We start from the raw sequence: 20154 nt of genomic DNA, 5'->3' as shown, positions 1-20154 counted from the left end.
TTTACAAATTATGGACACAACTTGTCCGGAGACGTCCGTTGTCCTTTAATGATAAAAGCAATGGTTTGTTGGTTAATGGTTGGTCATTGTTAATGGTTAAATGAAGTGTTCAATATGTTGCAGGGCATTTGATACCCTCTCTCCCATAGCTATTTCAAATAGATTAGCGGGCAGTTTGTCGGATATTTTTGTGTAGTCACTGAGGCGAAAATGTAGGAGGTCAAAGGTAATGGATGTTGGACAGGATAGCCTGTTTCACATAGCCATTTACAGAAGTTGAGGTCATGCCTCAGTGTAATTGTATCTGCTGATCATTTTTGTTTTTTTTTTTCTTAAAATTGATCTGCCATTATTGAGTTAATGATCGTGTATATGGTGTGAGAATGGTTTTAAAGAAAATAAATTGTTTTGTTATTTCTTTAAAGGACAACCGACGTCCCTTTTTTGTTTCCTAACTGACATCAGAAAACGTTTTATAGCATCTAAAATACCCAAAACACGCAGTATGATATTTTTATTCAAATGCAAAACACCAATAAAAATGACTTAAAGTGTCCAAAATCTGCAAAAAATTGAGCTGCGAATTGGGCATTTTCAGAAAGTCCCGCCCCCAGTTCGTGACGTCACGCCAAGACGTCTTGCATTGCTGGAGAATCAAAACAAAGGCTTCAGATCCGGAGAATATGCTTTCTTGTTACACATCCAGTTATAAATATGATTCAAATAGTTCTGAAAAGGAAAGCAATCGATTAAAGAATTTATTCCGTGCCATTTTGAGGCAACATTGGAGGGAAATGTCTCACCCAAAAATAGGCAGAAAATGGCCACCGAGTTCCTGTGAGGAATGAATCAGCCCGTTTCCACAGGCTGATAAATTCCTTACATGGAGTTTGGACGCCCTCTTCTGGCTCTTTCTGGTGCAACACAAGGTTTTCAGGCCAAACAAGCATTGACGTGATGGAAGGACTGCTACAATGTGTTCTTTTTGTTCGGTCAGGGGCGTTCCTTCAGTCACCAACTCAAAAACAAGACTTCCGGGATATTCAGCACAAGCCTTAAAACGTAAAATATAGTTATATGCGGTGGAATCTTTGTAAAATACACTCAGTAGAAGTCATTTGAAGCCATTTAAAAATTATGGACACAACTTGTCCGGAGACGTCGGTTGTCCTTTAAGCCCACTTCTATGACGTTTCTTTTCACTGACAAGTCGCCGCTTGTGGGGTGAAAAAAAATCTTTAACATGGCATTTTATAGGGGACAAGTTCTTTACAACTCTCATGCTTTGGATTTTTTTTAAATAGTTGATTAGATTTACTGTAATTTTATCAGGGTCTACAAGGCCTTCTCTGCTGGCCTAAAAATATCTGAATCAAACACTAATGTTAATTGTATTTTGTCCATAAATTCTTATTAAATAATTCCAAATGGTGAGCTTCCTTTCACTGCTTTTCCCCTGTTGTGCTGCTTCCAGGTGTGTTTTCGTATTTAAGCATTTACAATCACATTTCAGCCATTATTTGTTACCAGGGTAAAAAAAAAATACCTAAACGCCTTCACAATCAATTTTGCAGGCCCAGGAGCATAAAAAATAAAATGGTCGCTTTAACCAATCAGATTTCGAGTTGAAGATGCGAAGGCCTTCCCGCTGGCGCTGGGAAACATCAACGTTTTCTCAAACTGCTCTGCGAATACTGCTCTTATCACTAGCCATCGGTGATAAGACCATACTGGCCAAAGCTAGCACACTGTATCGGTAGCGAGCTGCATAAGCCAATATATAATCGTGTTGATTTAATAGCGGTTTTGTCAACCCACAATGGCTGAAGGAGGAGAATAAATTAATTTTGTTACAGATTTACTGTTAAAGCCATTTTTAAGATGGACTTTTCAAGAAAAGATGGACATTATTAAGAAAGGTTGGACAGTGCTTTCCTGGCTAACGGTACCCTTTAGTGGACGTGTAGTAAGTCAAACCCCACTTTTTACAGTCACAGCTGTGGATTGTTTCAGACAGTACCACTGAAGGTCTACTTTTGAAATGCACGGATGGCCAATGAATTTTATTGTAAGAAGTGTCACGTTTTGCGAGGTGGTGATGGCGGGTGCGGATCCCAAAAAGCAGGCAGGAGGGAGCAGGATGTTGTTTGACAAATTGTATTAAAATAAAGGTCAGCAGGAACAAAATGTAAAACATCAAAATGATCTGAACAGAAAAAAGTATCAAAAGAAAACCAAGTGTAAAAGTCCGCCAAGGTTAAACAAACACATGGACAGCATACAATGCATGCAATTGCAGGCAAAGCATGCAACAAACAATGAACCAACACCGGACGGTCGTGCCGGGAGTCCTTTTAAGTGTCACTGATTAAAAGGACCAGCACCTGCTAGGCTGCAGGCAGGGCTGACGTCGCTACCCGTTGGTCGCCAATCCGAACGTGGCAGTCCGCCACTGATTGGGACGACCAGCGCCTGTGCAGGTGCAGGCGGGGCCGACAGCGCCATCCGTTGGTCGCCAACCAGATCATGTCAGTACCCCCCCTTCAAGGGGCTGCTTCCAGAAGTCCCAACAGTCTCCCAAAAGGTCCACTCGCCAGGGAACAATGGTGGAGATGGCAACCGCTGCCTCTCCATCATACGACGGGCGGTGGCCTAATGTGAACGGGACTCGGCCTGGGGTGGACGAAGACGCGGCACGGATCGTCGTGGGTGTGAGTGCAATCCCTCTCGCACGTTCCCGCGACGACGCATGGCTCAACGCGGACGTCAAACTGCCAGGCGCAGAGTGGCACCCCGCACGGCCATATGGAACCAGGTCTCGGCCGGACGCCGACGTGGGCGTGAACTGCCCGGCACCGGGGAAATGAGACCAGTCCTGAGCCGCTCCGGGATCCGGCGTTGAGTGGGGTCTCGGACTGACGTTGACACGGACGTTGCACGGCTCGTCGTGGATGCGACTCAATTCATCATGCACGACGACAGTGGGCATGCACTGCCAGACACCCAGTGTCACCCTGGACGGCCACCTGGAAGGAGGTCTCGGCCGGACGTTGACGTGCACGATAACGGCTCATCGAGTGACGCAATTCAAACTCGACGAGGCATGGGCTAACGTGGACGTAGCGTTGCCAGGCACAGGGTGGAAATGAGACGGGTCCGTCGTACCTGCGGGATGCGATGGTTGGTCGGTTCATTCTGTCACGTTTTGCGAGGTGGTGATGGCAAGTGCGGATCCCAAAAAGCAGGCAGGAGGGAGCAGGAGGTTGTTTGACAAATTGTATTAAAATAAAGGTCAGCAGGAACAAAATGTAAAACATCAAAATGATCTGAACAAAAAAAAGTCTCAAAAGAAAAAGTGTAAAAGTCCACCAAGGTTAAACAAACAAATGCACAGCATACAATGCATGCAATTGCAGACAAAGCATGCAACAAACAATGAACCGACACCGGATGGTCGTGCCGGGAGTCCTTTTTAGTGTCACAGATTAAAACGACCAGCACCTGCGAGGCTGCAGGCAGGGCTGACGTCGCTACCCCTTGGTCGCCAACCAGATCATGACAAGAAGAGTATCAACAACAATAACAGCATTTGTTCTACTGACCTGTGATTAAGATGGAGATGCAACAGATGATGGGGTAGGTGCTGAGCGGCTTGGACAAAATTGTTGACCTCTCTATTGGATTGTCACATACGTTTTTTTATTGTTTAACATCAAAACCATTATTATATAATCGAAAGCAAGTAACGCACGTGGGGGGGGGGGCAGCAGGGTCAAAATAAACCAAAATCATATTTTTGGCCATCGGGGAACATACATTGACCGTGGCAGAGTTATTGAATCTAAAACAGAAATTGGATCAAGATGAAATAGAGGTGATTTTGGCAAAGGTAAATTTAATTCTTTGACAGAGGACTTCTGTCTTTATTTGACGAGGTATTGTTGATATTGGATTTTCATTTATTAGTCTTGCAGGGGAGAAATTTACATTTCGCAGCAGCAAAGTTATGAAAGGAATGAAAGTAGAAAAACAAAATACAGGAGCTGCTGGGAAGGCAGCCATTCTCGCAGCTCCGACTTGAAGAACTAAAACAAAACAAAATAAGAAATAACATGACAACCCAAAGACGCAGAGAGTCATTCATTCTTAAGCACTTTCTGTACCCTCTTTGTTACACAAAGCAGTTCCGGATGAAAGATTGGGAGATATATTTAGTGCACTGACAGTGAAATTGATACAAAATGAATAAATACAACAATGTATTAAACATTTTGAATGTGCATTTTTAAATGGGTCTTGTCATGCACAATGTTTAATCAGAGCACAGAGCACCATTGTGTTATAATCATAGGAATTAACTATGCAGAATGATGATGGAACTACAACATGAAGTATCACAGACAAAATGAAACGCTCTTCAATAAATAATGGTTTGTCCATGGATGAAAAGGTTTCTTCAGCCATCATCTGTACTTCTTTGAAGGTGTCGGACGTTTCGCTTCTTATCCAAGAAACTTCCTCAGCAAACTAAAGTCTTACTGGTAGTTTAGGCCCTATATATATATCCCTACTGTCCAGACGTGGCAATGCCGGACTCTGCTATGATAGGTACGTGCTCTCAGATTGGGGAGAGCAGAGGATTACTCCCTGCAGCTCCACTGATTGTTCCTATTGTTCTGACTAACGACTGGCCTGATAGCCCCACTTCAGCCGGTATCACCTCATCAGTATTACTAATCCTATGTTGCCTAAGCAGGCGATTGTATGAACGATCCAAATTGAACCTCCCACTATCATATCGGTTTAGTGAAGGATTTAGTTGTTTTATGAAAATCGATTCTTTTACTCCCATTTCAAACCATCTATGTTCTTTCGCTAAGATTTTAACCTCATTGTCGTCAAATGGGTGGTTGCTAGCTTTTAGGTGCATATGTACTGCCGATTGAGGCCCACTAATATTTATTATCCCTGCGATGTTGATAATGTCTTTTTTTGAGAATTTGTTTAGTCTCGCCAATGTACTGCTCTTTACAATTTTTATTCTTACCATGTATTGAATAAACTACATTACTTTGTTTTTCATTTGGCAGCCTATCTTTTAGATGCACTATTTTTTGCCTTAAAGTGTTTATCGGTTTGAAATAAGTAGGAATTTTGTGTTGCCAAAGGACTCTTTGTAGTTTTTCAGAAACTCCTGCAATGTAAGGTACTGCTACTCCTCTCCTTTTTGTATCTTCAGAATTTTTGGTTTCATTCCCTATTCTTTCTTTGTGACATTTGTTAAATGACCACTGAGGGTACCTATGGCGTCACACGTGTGTATGATTGTGAAGTGCGCTTTTCAACCCTGTCATGTCTATCAATTCCTTGATCTTCTTGATGTGCGTCTCACCCTGACGCATAGCACACGCTTGAAAATTGTATAAAAGGAGCTGTCGCGGGACAGAGAGATTGGGCGAACCACGGGGCAGAATCATCTCAGACTCAGACCCAGACAGACACACCGCTCGCAGAGACCTGCTCAGCATCGCACGGAGTTTCACAGCATGACTTGCTCGACTCCACGCCACGATCAAGCTCTGCGCGTCACCTGCCTGGGAGATCTTACAACGAACCTACTTACAAATAAAGAGAACCAACAAACTCTTTATTGGCGAGCCAGCCAGGAGGATTTTTTTTCCGTCCTCCTCAGCCCAATCAACTCTCCAAATGGAAAGACCCAGATTTCGCAGTCGCCCGTGAACCCGACATCTTCACAGCAAGACCCCTCAAGCCGAGCTCCCGATGGGCCGCCACCACCCGTGGGCGCCCCGACCCCACCGTGAAACCTGCCGCACCCTGATGGCCAATATCGTCCAATTTGCCTGGCGACTGCAACTAGCTGCATCGTATATGTCCACGATCGCACATCGTCGGACATCTCTTATGTCCACGATCGGACATCTCTTATGTCCACGATCGGACATCGTATATGTCCACGATCGGACATCGTCGTACATCGCTTATGTCCACGATCGGACTTTGGGAAGACACTTCATGGCCGACACGGCCGCCGACGTCAGCGTGCGTCCTCAGCGTCCTGCAGAGCGCCAGGGCAGCGCGATCAACGTCACCGTCGCCGATGACCGGCTTGTCCGTGCCCGGCAGCATGACCAACCCCACGCTCCTTCATCCTCACAATCCCTCATCGATTCTCCGACTTGACCGATCCCAGCCGAACAACTCACGGTGAGAAGAGCTTCCGGCATCGACTTGACGGCCGCGAGGAAAGTTTCCATCGATCGACTCAAACTGGCAGTGGTAGAGCACTCTTTGCCGTGCTCCCGTACAACGACTTCAGGCACCACGAAACTTCCTCGGCAACCACCCCACCGACGCCTGTCATCCCTGGTGACCGTCATCTTGCCTGGCCTCACCATGTCGCAGAATGACTTTTGTTTTTATTTCTGTTTACTTCATCGCTTTCACCGACTTCGGATCCAGGAGGGGAGCCCTGTGGCGTCACACGTGTGTATGATTTTGAAGTGCGCTTTTCAACCCTTTCATGTCTTTCAATTCCTTGATCTCCTTGATGTGCGTCTAACCCTGACGCATAGCACACGCTTGAAAATTGTATAAAAGGAGCTGTCGCGGGACAGAGAGATTGGGCGAACCACGGGGCAGAATCAGACTCATCTCGGACTCACAGACTCAAAGAGACTTGCAAAGCCAACGCCGGGCCTCGGACGGACATCACGGCACGACTTGCTCGACTCCACGCCACGATCAAGCTCTGTGCGCCACCTGCCTGGGAGATTTGACAACGAACCTACTTACAAATAAAGAGAACCATCAAACTCTTTATACCCACAGTTTGTGAGTGCGCTCTTGATATGTTTTGACTCCTTTTCTCTACCTTCAGCGTTTGTTGGTATTAGTTTAACCCTATGCTGGAGGGTTCTGATAACTCGTAGTTATTTTTGTAAAGGGTGGTTAGAATCGAAAAGTAAGTATTGGTCAGTGTGCGTAGCCTTCCTAAAGACTTCTGTTTTTAGCGCTCTGTCCTCTTTTATAATAACTTTAAAATCCAAAAAGGCTCGTTGGTTCTCTTTGATGTCGTCACGAGTACATTTAATGTTGATGTCTATCAAGTTGAGGTGATCTGTGAAGGATTGAATTTCTTGTTTTTTAATGATAACAAAAGTATCGTCCACATATCTAAACAAGTGTCCAGGTTTTGTCCCCAGGAAGGATGTGAGGGCCTGTTTCTCCATCTCTTCCATGTACAGATTAGCCACTATGGGTAGGACTGGTGACCCCAAAGCACAACCATGAATTTGTTTGTAAAATGTCTCCCTAAATTGAAAATACGTAGTATTAAGGCAGATTTCCAATAATTGGTAGATGTGGTCCGGTTTAAGTTTGGTTCTTTCATGCAGAGAAACGTCCACCAGCAGTCTCACCCTCACCACTGAGACTGTTGCTGGGGTTGGGACAGATGTAAAGAGAGAAATCACATCGTAAGATGCCAATGTTTCCCCAGGTTCCAATATGAGGTCTTTGATGCTCTCTACAAACCCTCTGGTGTTCTCTACGTGATATTCTGTGTTACCAACCAAAGGAGCTAAGATAGTTTTTAAATATTTGGCTACATTGTATGTAGAGGAGTCAATGCTACAGACAATGGGTCAAAGAAGTACAGATGACGGCTGAAGAAACCTTTTCATCGATGGACCACTCCTGTACGACTGAGAGCTTACACAGGCCTGGATGACCATGAAGAAACGCGGCCAAGACCCCCGTCCATTCCATTCAGAACCAGAGTGGTATCGGGTTATTGTACTTATGTAATTGTCATTGTCTAGAACAGTGTTTTTCAACCTTTTTTGAACCAGGGCAATTTTGTTTACATTGGATTTTTTTTGCGGCACACCACTAACCATCTCGCAGGAAAGAGGCAAAGTGCTGCCACACGGATGAATATTAAATTACCCTGCCAGTCTTTTCAGCACAGACACCGGACAATTACATAATATTGGGGGAAAATGATTAATAAATGTTTGTAAAATTGTACATTTTAAAAGGGGCATTGGATAGTTTCTCACAGCACACTCGTCCTATTGTCCTATTGGGTCTTTTTCGCTTGTGGGACTCTGGAGGCAGCTGATGGGTACTGGGTGGCCAAGCACATCAAAGCTTTTGTGGCTGCTGGGCAATGAATGACTCGGGAATGGTTGGAAACCATTGCAAATAACTCCTGGATGGCTCAAAAGAAAGTTTGATCCACCATACGTCATCTCAGAATTGTGAGACTTGGAAACTGCTGACCTCGACTCGGGACATTGTTGTCACTTTTCGGTGTACGACCAGGGGGTGGCACTGTAGCACACCACCTGCAACTGCACAGGTGTCGGTCGTGTTAATCAATGGCAATTAAAAGGACTGCCGGCACGACCAGTCATTGTTTGTGTCGCCCTGTCAGGTTTGATTCATCTTGCCATGTTTTACTCATGGTTTTGTTTGTTACTTTGAACCTTTTTGTTCTGATGACTGATATTTGATGTTTTGTTCCTGCCGACTTTATTTAATACAATCTGGCAAATACACCCTGTGCCTCCCTCATGTCTGCTTTTTTTTAGGTCCACCACCTTGCAAATTGGGACAATTGTGAACTGGGACAAAAATACTTTGAAGATCACTTGAGACTTCCAAAGAGGATGCAGAGTTTCGGGACGTGGCATATCTTAAATTTATGGATGAGGTCTCCAAGATGTTAAAAGCCTACTTTGTGGAAAGGCGCCCATACCTGAATCTAAACTAAAAGCTGTGTGCCTGTTCAAAAAAATAACCAAAAAACCTTGACAACCAATAGCAAATGATACTGTGCCTAATCCCCCTTTCTCTTTTTGTTTACATTTTCAGCTGTTAATGCTGTTTTCACACGTGTGCTTGGCATGTTAAAATATCACCTCAAACAATGCTTGTACTGTTTTAAATAATAGGCTAACTTAAATTTGCAAATCATTAATTCATTTATCTCTGTGATCTGTAAAACTAATTGTAATAGACTTTTGAAAGTCATACATTTTACGAGGGTATGGGGGTGCAATCCATATTGAATAACCCATAATTACAGAAACAATGCATGTTGATTTTTGCACTGTCGCATATGCTATGAGTGTAATAAAAAAAAAGAATAATTACCGTGTGGGACATGACCATACACCCGCTGAAATATAATTAATGTATTGGATGCATTCATATTCCAACCGTGTTCCTTGTAACTCCCCCCCCCCCCCCCCCCCCCGTTATCCGTGGTGTAAACAGGCTGCACAGATGTTGACATTTCAGCCCTTCTCATTTGCGTGCGGGCGTGCGTGGAAGCAGCACGAGCTCGCCTCTGATAACTTAAGTGTGCATGCAAGCCTGACTTTTTTTCACAAACGACTGAATATGAATCATGGAAAAGAGAAGGAGACGATTTTGTACATTTACGGGTGCATCACATTTTGAAGTTTGATTTTTGATGATTGGGACTTGTACGTCGATTTTTCTACGAAGGGTATAGAGCTGTTGCTGTTTTTTTTTTTACAAGAAGTCAGTCATGGACAACTTGACCACAGACAACATGACAGCGGACAATGACACGTCTTCGGCGCAGTATAATCAAACGTTGGGCGTGTGGCGCGACTACGCGCTTGGGTACAAGGCAGTCAGTGTGTTTTTGGTGTCCCTCATTTGCGGCGTGGGGATGGTGGGGAATATCATGGTTATCCTGGTGGTGCTGACCACCAAACACATGCGAACTGCCACTGACTGTTATCTTGTGAGCTTGGCTGCAGCCGACTTGATGGTGCTGACTGCTGCCGGGCTTCCGAACATCACCGACGCCCTACACGGGCAGTGGGTGTACGGATACGCAGGCTGCCTGGGCATCACTTATCTCCAATATTTGGGGATTAACGCCTCCTCTTGTTCCATCACAGCTTTCACGGTGGAACGATACATCGCTATTTGCCACCCCATCAAGGCGCAGTTCCTGTGCACTTTGTCCCGGGCGAAAAAGATCATCATGCTGGTGTGGGCGCTTACGTCCATCTATTGCATCATGTGGCTATTTTTGTCAGCCACTCAAACTTTGGTATATGACAACGTCATGCTCATCAGCTGTGCCTACAAAGTCTCCAGGAGTCAATATCTGCCCATTTACTTCATAGATTTCGCCGCGTTTTACGTACTACCCCTCATGCTGGCCACAGTCTTGTATGGACTCATCGCAAGGATACTTTTCTTAAATCCGTTGCCCGCGGACCCCAAAGACAGCACTAGCAAGTGGAGGAGAGGAACTTGTAAAGTGGAAGAAAGGATGATCAATGCGAGCTCCTCCAGCACCACCACTGCTGCCTCCCGCAGACAGGTGTGGCAACTTGCATTGTTTCACTCATATCAACTGTGCATTTCACCTTCCAGTCATCTTGCAAATATTGGATGATATTTTACATGCCACTCATTGAATGTAAACATTTCTCTGTACAATGTATTAAAACATACAGTTTCTGGGTACATTTATTTGTCATCGGACCACATTTAAACACACATTTAAAAAATCAAATAACTGACAAGTACTACCTAAAATGCAAATTATTTCTCGCAATTGAATATAAAAGTACATTAAAATATATATTTTATATCTATATATATATAATATATATTTGTATCATTGCTGTCTCATAACTGTGGGAAGATGTGTTTGAATAAACAAAACAATTGACATTACAATAAATATTCATGCATGTCACACACCATTCACACAACATTGTTTACCATAACTTTGAACATGGTTGAAGTAGAAGACAGCAGTCATGACATGCTGCACTTGACCTCATCAGTTTGGATAAGTATGGATAAAGCAAAGATCTGTCTTGTCTTCTATTTTTTTGTAGGACATAGTAAGCAATGGTTGATGGCTCACTCTACTTCTTCCAAATTTCTTTAAAAAAAAATCTTGTCTCACCTCTCAGTGGTGTCTCTCCCCCATTATAGCTGGGGTTCTCTACCAGAGGCCAAGAACCTTGAGAGTTTTGCGCAGTATCCGTGCTGTTCCCATGAAGCACTATCCGCTTTTCTGAGATATCCAATGTTGTTTCCCAGGATGTGTGACAAACACTCATGTAGTTTGGGGGTCACTGCCCTGGGTGCTCCGACCACCACAGGCAAGACTGTCACCTTTACCTTCCAGGCTCTCTCCAGCTCCTCTGAGCCCTAATTTATCTAGTTTCTCGTCATTCTTCTGACTGAATTTCCATCACTTGCACGGGACCAATACATCCACTCCAATGGCTTTCCTCTGCCCTTGATATATCTGGTTGGTTAGCCAACATAACCATCTTGACAGTTGTCTATATATCTATATTAATATCTCTATCTATCCACCCACCCACCAACCCTCCCTCCCTCCCTCCCTCACTCACTCACTCACTCACTCACTCACTCACTCACTCACTCACTCACTCACTCACTCACTCAGTCACTCACCCTGCCTATCTATCTATCTATCTATCTATCTATCTATCTATCTATCTATCTATCTATCTATCTATCTATCTATCTATCTATCTATCTATCTATCTATCTATCTATCTATCTATCTATCTATCTATCTATCTATCTATCTATCTATCTATCTATCCATCTATACATCCATCTATACATTCATTGATCCATCCATCTAACCATCCATCTATCCATCCATCTATGTATTCATCTATATATCCATCTACTTATCCATCCATCCATCCATCCATCCATCCATCCATCCATCCATCCATCCATCCATCCATCCATCCATCCATCCATACATCCATCCATCCATCTATCAATCCATCCATCCATCCATCCATCCATCCATCCATCCATCCATCCATCCATCCATCCATCCATCCATCCATCCATCCACCCACCCATCCATCCATCCATCCATCTATCTATCTATCTATCTATCTATCTATCTATCTATCTATCTATCTATCTATCTATCTATCTATCTATCTATCTATCTATCTATCTATCTATCTATCTATCTATCATCCATCCATCCATCCATCCATCCATCCATCCATCCATCCACCCACCCACCGTGCACTGTGTTAAGATAAAAATACGGGTCACCACCATGTTTGACGAGCATTCGATTGTTCATCAGAATGAGGGAAAAAGTCTTTCTGAAATCACACAAAGGGGTGTGGTGCCCTGAGGATGTCTCTGCTCTATTGGCCAATTTGATCAGTTAACGCCAAGTCAAACATGATTTCTTTCTCCTCCGCCAACACGTTTGGTTCCTATTGCTTCACAAATGAACACCCTAAAATGTATTGGACAGCTTTAACTAAGCCACTCTGAATACAAAGGAAGAGATCATGTCGATTACTCTGGAGTAGCACAAGGCCAAGGAAGGAGTGTTGCTTCTTGATACTGAAGGTGTCGTCACTGCAAAGCTCTGTGCAAATGTTACTCAACCGTCACACGCGAGATTATTCATTTTACACTGATGAATGAATGCTTTGCTGATGATAATCATCTTGTCTGCCTGTCACAATTGGGGTAAAGATGATTAACAAGTAAAGCATGAACTTCTCATATTTAATTGGGATTATTTGAGTGGTGCTGTAAATAATACATTTAAATTCTTTGGAAACTAGTTTTAAATGAGGAATGCAATAAATGTAGTTTCCCGTCTCAATTTTAGTGAATAAATCAACAGATCCATCAGCTAAAATAACCCAAGCTATAATTCTTAATTAATTTGAAGAAAAGGTTCTATGAACAGAAATTCAAAAGGAAATATAAAATGTCTTCGGACGTTACGAGAAAACAGTTGAAAACAAGTATCAGAGGTTGCCAAGAAATACATTTTTTAACCACTGTCAAGATTCTCAAAGTAATGGTTTCAGTCCAAGGTGAATCGCCTCATTCGTGATTCCCTGTAAAGATCAGTTTATTCCAAAGAAAATCATCCTGCTGACCAATTAAAATGATAAAGAATGATTGTGTCACATATTTCGAGCTATTCAAGATCTTATCGTGTCTTAGAAAGTGGAAGTCACTATGAGCAGCACCAATATTGTTTAAAAAAAATCACAAACAGGGGGTCACGTACTCCAAGGGGTCCTTGAGCACATTTCAGCGGGGTTCATGGAAACATTTGTATGTGCATGTGGCGCGCAGCATTATAAGAACATGTAAATATTATGTCTTCTTCTTTTCCTTTCGGCTTTTCCCTTCAGGGGCCGCCACAGAAAATCTGTGTCCTCCATCTAACCCGGTTTTGTGCATCATCTTCTCTCACACCAGCTACCTTCATGTCCTCTTTGACAACATCCATAAATCTCCTCTTCGGTCTTCCTCTTGGTCTCCTGCCTGGCAGTTAAAGGCTCAGCATCATTCTCCCGATATAGTCAATCTCTTTCTGGACATGTCCAAACGATCTCAGTCTGGCCTCTCTGACTTTGTCTCCAAAGCCTCTAATATGACCCTCACATTGGATACGTCAACCAGTTTCAGGTGTATACGGGACAGGACGGTGCAGCAGAAAAGGCTCTCATAGAACGCGTTGTCAAAGACTTGACGAGAAACATTCTGGATAAAAACCATCATATGTAGTGTGACAATTACTTCAGGCAAGTGCTGCTGTTTGAACACTCACTACAACGTACAGATGCGGGACTGTTCGAGCGAACCGGAAAAGCATGCCTGCTGCCGTCACAAAGTTAAAAAAAACAGGGCGACTTTGTTCTGATGCAAAAAGGAAATATGACGTTGGTTGCCTGGCATGATAAGCGACCCGTCTTGTTATTGGCAACAAATACCAATCCAGCTGAAGTTGGCGAAGTGCAACGGAAGCAGAAAAATGGTACTGTTACAACTGTGATTTGCCACGCAAAACATGAACGGCATCGATCGGGCTGATCAACTACGCGTTTCATACGCTATCTACAGGAAATCACTCAAATGGTGAAAATACATGTTCTGGTTTCTAGTGGATATTTGTATTTGGAATGGATTTATACTGATGAAACTTTATCCAAACCATCAAGTGAAAACCAGAACAGGTCACCTCTGAAAAAGGACTCAGTTGGAGCTGACGCTCCTTTCTTCTTATCGCGGGCTCCTCAAGCCATGCATCCATCCGACCGCAGACTGTGCAACAGCACCGACCTTTCCGCTGAACAAAGCGGGGCTGTGAAAATAAATGCTGCCCAATACAGGCGCAAAAAAAGCACAATGGCCCCAGAGCTGTCCAGCAATGACAGTCAAATGGCACCCACATTCCTCCCATTCAGAAACAGTACTGGCATATTCATGCTGCCGAAAGGTGCAGCCACTCAGCACAGTCTCCTCCTTGATGATTGCCAAAAATGCTGAAAAACAATCCATATCCATTCCACACGTGAATAAGAAGGGGCTCAGAGCTGACCCCTGGTGGAGTCCCACCTCCACCTTGAATTCCTTCGTCACACCGACAGCACACCTCACAACTGTCTTACAGTCATGATACATGTCTTGCACCGCTCTGACATACTTTTCTGTCACTCCAAACTTGCGCATGCAATACCACAGCTCTTCTCTGGAAACCCTGTCATACGCTTTCTCCAGATCTACAAAGACACAATGCAATTCCTTCTGACCTTCTCTGTACTTCTCTATCAGCATTCTTAAAGCAAACACTGCATCTGTCGTACTCTTTTTTTTGGCATGAAGCCATACTGCTGCTCACAAATGTTCACTTTTGCTCTTAGTCTGGCTTCAACTACTCTTTCCCATAGTTTCATTGTATGACTCATCAACTTTATTCCTCCGTAGTTAGTACAATTCTGCACATTTCCCTTGTCTTAAAAATGGGCACCAGTACACTTCATCTACATTCTTCAGGAGTCTGCTCACCATCGAAGATCTTGTTGAACAACCCAGTCAGGAACACCACTGACACCTCTCCGAGACATTTCCCTACCTTGATTGGTAAATCATCAGGCCCGAGTGCCTTTCCCCCCTTCATCCTCTTCAGCGCCCTCCTCACTACATCCTTGCTAATGTTTGCTCATTTTCCTCATTCATCAATTCTTCAAAGTACTCTTTCCATCTTGCCATCACACTACTGGCACTTGTTAATACATTGCTATCTCTATCCTTAATCACCCTAACCTGCTGCAGGTCCTTAACATCTTTGTCTCTCTGTCTCGCTAGCCTCTAAAGATCAGTCTCGCCTTCCTTGCTGTCCAGCCGAGCATACCAGTCATCATAGGCCTCTTGTTTGGCCTTTGCCACCTTTACTTTAACCGTGCGCTGCATCTGCTTGTACTGCTGTCTACTCTCGTCCGTCCGCTCAGCGACCCACTTCTCCTTTGCTAACCTCTTTCTCTGTATACACTCCTGCACCTCCCCATTCCACCACCAAGTCTCCTTATCGACCTTTCTTCCACTCGATACACCAAGTACTTTCCAACCAGTCTCTCTGATTATGTTCGCTGAAGTTTGCCAGTCATCTGGAACGACCTCTCCCCTACCCGGTACTTCTCTTACCTCCTTCCTAAATGTCAGGCAACACTCTTCCTTTTTCAACTTCCACCATTTTGTCCTCACTTCAGCCTTTGGTTTCTTCATCTTCCTCACTGCCAGCGTCATCCTACACACCACCAACTTATGCTGTCTGGCTACACTCTCACCAACCACTTCTTTGCAGTCACTGATTTCCTTTAGATGGCGCAGTTGACGGAAAATGTCGTCTACCTGTGTACTTCTGCCTCCACTCTTAATAGTCACCCTATCTTCCTGTCTCTTCTGAAAGAAAGTATTCACAATAGCCCTTTCTATTCTCTTAGCAAAGTGAACCACCATCTGTCCTTCAGCATTCCTCATCTGGATCTTTGTTTCCTGTGCCAACATGTCTATTGAAGTCTCCACCAATTACAACCCTTTCACTTCTCGGGATGTTCTGTATGACTTCATCAAAGTCCAACCAAAATTCCTTTTTCTCCGCCAGCTCACATCCGACTTGTGGGGCATACCCACAAACAACATTTAACATCACACCTTCAATTTCTAGCTTCAGACTCATCATTCTATCTGATACTTTTTTTTACTTCTAAGACATTCCTAATAAACTCCTGTTTTAAGAAACCCAAACGCCATTTCTCCTTCTGTCTTCACCATGATAGAACAACTTAAACCCTGACCCTAAGCTTCTAGCCTTGCTCCCTTGCCACCTGGTCTCCTGGACCCACAGTATGTCTACCTTCCTTCTATGCATCATGTCAACCAGCTCTCTAACTTTACCTGTCATTGTTCCTACATTCAAAGTTCCTACTCTTAGTTCTATACTCACCGGCACCCTGAAGGTCAACAGTACAAATGGCGGCCTTTGTTAACCCGGGCCTCGACCGATCCGGTATGGTATTCATAGGTTTGATTCATAGATTTGTTTGGCAAAAAAATTTACATCGGATGCCCGTCCTGACACAACCCTCTGTATTTATTCGGGGTTGGGACCAGCACAATAAGACACTGGCTTGTGCCCCCTTGTGGCTATATTCACATGTAAATATTATGTATGCTTGACTGAAGTTCTGTTTATGACGTAATGTAAGGAAAGAGATTCCCATTTCACGTTAAGATCAGAGCATTGTCATCAAATGGTGAGTACAGTTTTTGCTTTTTTGAATGTTGCTGTGCCGATTACTATTTTGTATTTGGTAGCCTTTTACTGAGCTAGTTGCTTGTTCTGTAGCCACAAGCCCTGATAAATACAGAGGGTCGTGTCAGGAAGGGCATCCGACGTAAAAGCTTGGCCAAAACAAACATGCGGATCAAACCTCTCAAGATGGAGGACACTGATTTGCTGTGGCGACCCCTTGAAGGGAAAAGCCAAAAGGAAAAAAGAAGACATATTCGAGACAATAGTTACAACAATATGCTCTATTATTTAAAGCTTAAATTCAAAAATTTTTCACAGCGAGTAAAATTTGTACATTGTCTTCTTCTGAAGCATTTGTGTTGATGATGTCTGATGAATTGATTTGTACTTCGGGTTCACTCGGAGACTCTTCGGCTGGAGGCGCTGACTGTTTAGCTGAGGTTTATAATTGAAGACAAACACACTGATGAGTATGGATGGATGGATGGATGGATGGATTTTCATTTATTAGTCTCGCAGTGAGAAATTTAAATTTCACAGCAGTTAAGAAATGAGTTATGTTATGAAAGAAATGAAAGTAGAAAAACAAAAGACATGTGTTGGTGGAAAGGCAGCCACTCTCGCGGCGCCGTCTTGAAGTCAAAAGAACAAAAAAATTAATAAATAACAAATAACATGACAACACAAAGACACAGAGAGTCATTCATTCTTTAGCACTTTCTGTACCCTCTTTGTTACACGGAGCAGTTCCACATGAAAGAGGGGAGAATCAAAGCGTCTCTTCACCAGTGGATCAGGGACATCATGGTGGTATGTGCACGTCGACTACAAGCTAAACGTTGAAAGCAAACACGCAGCTGTAGCATTCATTGACGAAGAGATTGTCTCACATCTCCTGTCCCACATAAATCCGCTTCAATTCCAAGCCGCGACAGCTCCACATATGCATCGGCGCTCTGCGCTGACGCTCCTTCTTATCGCGGGCTCCTCAAGCAATGCATTCATCCAGCTGCAAACTGTCCAACAGCACCGACCTTTCCGCTGAACAAAGTGGGGCTGTGAATATGCTGCCCATTACAGGTGCAAAGAAGCACAATGGCCCCAGAGCTGTACAGCGATGACAGTCGAATGGCACAGACATTCCTCCCATTCAAAAAACGGCATATTCATGCTGCCGAAAAGGCGCAACCGCTCAGCGCAGTCTCCTCCTTGATGAATGTCGTGGTCAAAAATGCTGAAAAACAATCTGTATCCATTCCACACGACGCACAACAACACAAAGTGACAAAGGAAAACACAAAACAAGACAAAAACAACAACAAAAAAACAAGGCTCATGAGAGCACTTGCTGACGGCTGCCTACACGGGCGCCATCTTGGACTCCTGACGTTGACGTCAATATCAACGTATGGCGTTGATATTGTATTCTGAGTACAGTCAAACCTTGGTTTTCAAACATCTTGGTCCTCGTCCAATTCGGTTTTTAACTAAAAATTTCGGGTATGCAACTGAAATTCGATTCTCAACTAAACTGTGTGGACCATAATGCTCCACTCAACTACCCTACGCTGACTTATGACTTCATGTTTATGCTGTAAAATAGTTAAAAAGTTGTTTTCGGCACTTGGAACTGATCAAACATTTTTACATTGATTATAATGGAAAGTGCTGTTTTTGTTTTAGAATAAATCGTTTTTGGAACGGATTATGGTGGGAAACCGAAGTATCTACTTGAAATTGTTTTAAGGTTTAATTTTATAATTAAATGTGTTACTGCAGGCTGCAAGGCTGTATTCCCTAACCCTGGTGACAGAAAAAATATTTTAATATATGTCTTTTGCGTGCCTGAATATTATTATGCAAATAATCTTTGACTCGATTGCATTCCAATCCTAATGGGTTCATAACTATGCTCATTTTCAACACAGGCATCCAGTCCAGCCTTGACTCTATATTGATTGCATCCGTTGATCATGCTGCATTGGATAATAAAAAAAAATGTATTTGTTATCGTAATAGAACAATATAATAATGCAATTCCAGCAAACCACAGGGAACTGAAAATAAAAAGTAAATTATCCAAGCCTCTCCAAATCCAATTTTCTCTGAAGGCAGATCTCTTGGGGCTGTAAATGCAACCACTTACGGCTATTACTTTTTTTTCTAGCATTTTACTTTAAATCTGAGCAATCGATGCAAGGACGGGGGAATGTATTCCATACATTTAGAGCAACATCTGGAAGTGGCAAACTGCACTCAACTGTTCAGAAAACCAACCATCTCACCAAGTAGAGAACGAGAACCAGGCATTTATAAATGAAAATAGCGTTTCAGCCACAATTGACCCGTTGATGCGGATTCTTTTTCGGCATTTCTTCTTTTTTGGGGATGAATTAGCTGTTAGAAGACCTTAAAAAGCGTCTAAACACTAGTATACATAGTCACACATCTATTTCTAACTTCCATTATAAGTGACTTCAAGTGGTGACATTTCCAATTACTCACAAAGTGTTAATAAAACAACAAGAGTGGAGCGTAAGAGTAACATAATGATCAACTGTCAGAAAACCTTTCACACAGAGGAAGATTTCAGTCATTATGTTGTACTATACTAGTATGGTCATAATTAAAGAATTACAGATTTTCTTTACATTCAATGATTTTAATTCCAGAGTTTTTCCAAATTGTGGAGAATAATGTGTGTGTATGTGTGCGTGTGTGTGTGTTTGTGTGTGTGTGTGTGTGTGTGTGTGTGTGTGTGTGTGTGTGTGTGTGTTGCAAATTCTATTTTAAAAGGTAACCAAAATGCTGGCTGTGGTTGTAATACTATTCGCCTTACTTTGGATGCCCTATCGGACCTTAGTGGTGGTCAACTCCTTCCTGGACAACGCCTACTTGGACGACTGGTTTCTCCTCTTCTGTCGCCTCTGCATCTACTTGAATAGCGCCATCAACCCGGTCATCTACAATGTCATGTCCCAAAAGTTTCGCTCTGCCTTTAAAAGTCTGTGTCACTGCGGACCTCAACGCCCGGAGAAACCTACTTCATGCAGCGTGGCACTTACATACAGTGTCATCAAGGATATGTCTAATGCAGAAAGCCCTGACCACTTTACTACAGTCATGGAAGAGCTAACCACACAAAGTGACCAATTAGTGCCCAGTGGAATGCAGACAGTTGTCAGAAAGATGTTGTTTGAGGAGCCATCCCTTTTGGAGAAAGGTTCCCAAACTTAAAATATATATATATATATATATATATATATATATATATATATATAAACAAGACACATAACTGCTTCCTTGATTTTGCCAGGTCGACTCAAACTATAATTTCCAAAACAGCACGACAGTCAACCCACAGTATTTTTTTGTGGACAGGCAACAAGCTTTGTAGCCAAAAGCCCTTACAGTCTAATTGATGAGCGTCCAAATATTGATACCACAAAAAGGTGACAAAACACACACAGACACACACCAACACACGC

At 43.1% G+C, this 20154-nt stretch overlaps 1 protein-coding gene across 1 annotated transcript; it reads left to right on the top strand.

The window, feature by feature from the left end:
• The first annotated feature begins 9470 nt into the window (after window positions 1-9470).
• LOC148896208 (thyrotropin-releasing hormone receptor-like) lies at window positions 9471-19903 on the top strand. Its single transcript, XM_088998468.1, has 2 exons — window positions 9471-10396; window positions 19463-19903. Exons 1-2 carry the CDS (start codon window positions 9584-9586, stop codon window positions 19901-19903), a joined length of 1254 nt encoding a protein of 417 aa, XP_088854594.1. The 5' UTR covers window positions 9471-9583.
• The last annotated feature ends 251 nt before the right edge of the window (window positions 19904-20154 follow it).

The sequence above is a fragment of the Hippocampus bargibanti genome, linkage group LG06, assembly GCF_051943395.1.
Source record: "Hippocampus bargibanti isolate YZ-2025 linkage group LG06, ASM5194339v1, whole genome shotgun sequence".
NCBI lineage: Eukaryota > Metazoa > Chordata > Actinopteri > Syngnathiformes > Syngnathidae > Hippocampus > Hippocampus bargibanti.
The sequence above is the reverse complement of the archived record's forward strand: the minus strand, read 5'-3'. Positions and strand labels throughout refer to the sequence as shown.